The sequence below is a fragment of the Trypanosoma cruzi genome, genomic scaffold, assembly GCF_000209065.1.
Source record: "Trypanosoma cruzi strain CL Brener 1047053516779 genomic scaffold, whole genome shotgun sequence".
NCBI lineage: Eukaryota > Euglenozoa > Kinetoplastea > Trypanosomatida > Trypanosomatidae > Trypanosoma > Trypanosoma cruzi.
Genome location: NW_001849430.1, coordinates 77,489 through 79,369, shown reverse-complemented (window position 1 = coordinate 79,369; position 1,881 = coordinate 77,489). Strand labels below are relative to the sequence as shown.

The 1,881-nt window shown below is 68.2% G+C and overlaps 1 protein-coding gene across 1 annotated transcript, besides 1 other annotated feature; it reads right to left on the bottom strand.

Moving 5' to 3' along the window:
• Positions 1–1,881, bottom strand: Tc00.1047053510541.9 (dispersed gene family protein 1 (DGF-1), putative; the record flags this gene model as incomplete). Its single annotated transcript, XM_797459.1, has 1 exon — positions 1–1,881. A coding segment is annotated over one exon (1,881 nt), but the record flags the coding sequence as incomplete, so codon positions are not given.
• Positions 1–1,881: a sequence feature (areas not merged during assembly with more than two copies in the genome that could not be assigned to a particular haplotype).

Sequence of the window (1,881 nt, the reverse complement as noted above, 5' to 3'; positions counted from 1 at the left end):
CGCCCGTACCCGCCCTCAGCACAGCGGCAGCGGCACGACCCCGACATCGTCCTCGTCGCAGCTGCAAAGCAGCGCACGTCGGCGTCGCACACGCCACACGCCACGGGACGGAATTCCCCGATGATGCCGGCGGACCTGTAGTCCATCGGCCGCAGCGCCTGCCCGTTGAGCGTCAGGCACCCCACGACGAACCTTCGGCCGGCGCCCCCGAGCGCTACGGTGCCGTCCATCACGACAGTCCCGCTGCCGGCGTTCCCGTATAGCGTCAGCGTGCTCTGCACAAGATCCGCACTGCGCGGGTACGACGGCACCGACAGAAGCCTGCCGCTGATGCTGTTGCCGCGCACCGACAGCCACGACCCGAACACAAACGACGCCAACCCCCGCAGCACCAGCAGCGCGCCATCGGTCAGCGCACCGACGTTGTCGTTCACTACGACGGCGAACGCGTTGGCCTCCACACCGCTGCCAAACACCAACCCATGCGCGGCGTACACCTGGCTCCCCGACACGCGCAGCACAGCGCCCCCCGACGCAACCACGCGCGCACTCGCGTACAACGCATATTCGCCGCCGAGCACAGCCGCGTCCAGCGCGACACCGCCACCGACAAGCTCCAGCACCGCGCCGTCCACCACCACCGTCCGCCCACCAGTCATCACCGTCACGAGGGCAATGCCGGACACAATCAGCACGGACCGCACGAGACGCAGGCCAGAAAGCACAAGCACCGGTGCGTACGGCGACGACTGCGAGCCGGAAAGATACACAAGCGGCGTCGGCCTCGCGGAAACAAGCAGGGAGTCCGTCACCGTCAGCACGGACCCCGCGGGAAAAGTGCCGGTCAGAACAAGCGCACCGTTCAGCGCCTCCACATCGCACACGGACAGCTCCACCGGCCCGCCCTCGTTGCTCTCCGCCGTCCTTGCACCGCGCAATGCTCCACTGCCCATCACGTACAGCACAGCTCCGTTCAGCAGCGACACGTTCTGCACAACGATTCGCACGCCGTCTCGCGCCATCCACGGCACGTAGAGCACAGGACTCGCGCCGTCCAGCACAACGTGGCGCAGCGTCACCTCGCTCGCGCCGGCAGGCACAACGAACACCGACTGCACCGTCACGCCCTCGCGGAAAAACACACTCGACGCGGTGCCCACAGAGGGCGGCAGTGCAGGAGCACCCACAGGCACGCACGCCTCGCCGTACCCGCCGCTGCCGCACACGCACACGCACACACCGTTCCTCATGGTCGCCGACGCCGTCCCGGGCGCGTAGCAGTGCGTGTCCCTGTCGCAGCCGTCGCACCCAGCAACGTCGATGCTCCCAGCGTCGCCAAAAACAGCCGCTGCGTACTCCTCCGCCGTCGACAGGACACGTCCACCAGCGTCGTTGCACGCCACCCTCACATGTGCCCCAGCCGAGAGCGACAGGCTCAGCGACAGCATCCGCGGCAGCAGCGCTCGGTTGCGCACAAAGCTCAGCGTGCTCCCAGCAGCGGTCACAGCGCCAGCGGCGTGGAGCATCTCCCTCGAGACGCCGTCGTGCACGTTGCCCTTCGCCAGCAGCATCGACCCGCCGGCCAGACTCACCGTCGAATAAAGCGCCACCGCGTAGTCCCCCGTCGACGAAAATTCGCTCCGCACAAGCGCCACGGCGGAGCCCGACACGCTCACAGCCCCACGCACAGACACCGCGTGCTTGCACAGCAGGAAGTCGCTGTCAACAAACGCCACCACGGAGCCGCCGCTGGCCGCGACACCGCCCTCCACCGACACACACAGCCCCAGCGCCGTCTGCACCGACAGCCCGTCCACGTACAGCGCACCGCGCGACGACAGCGCCACGCCGCCAACCACCAACACGCCAACAGCGTCACGG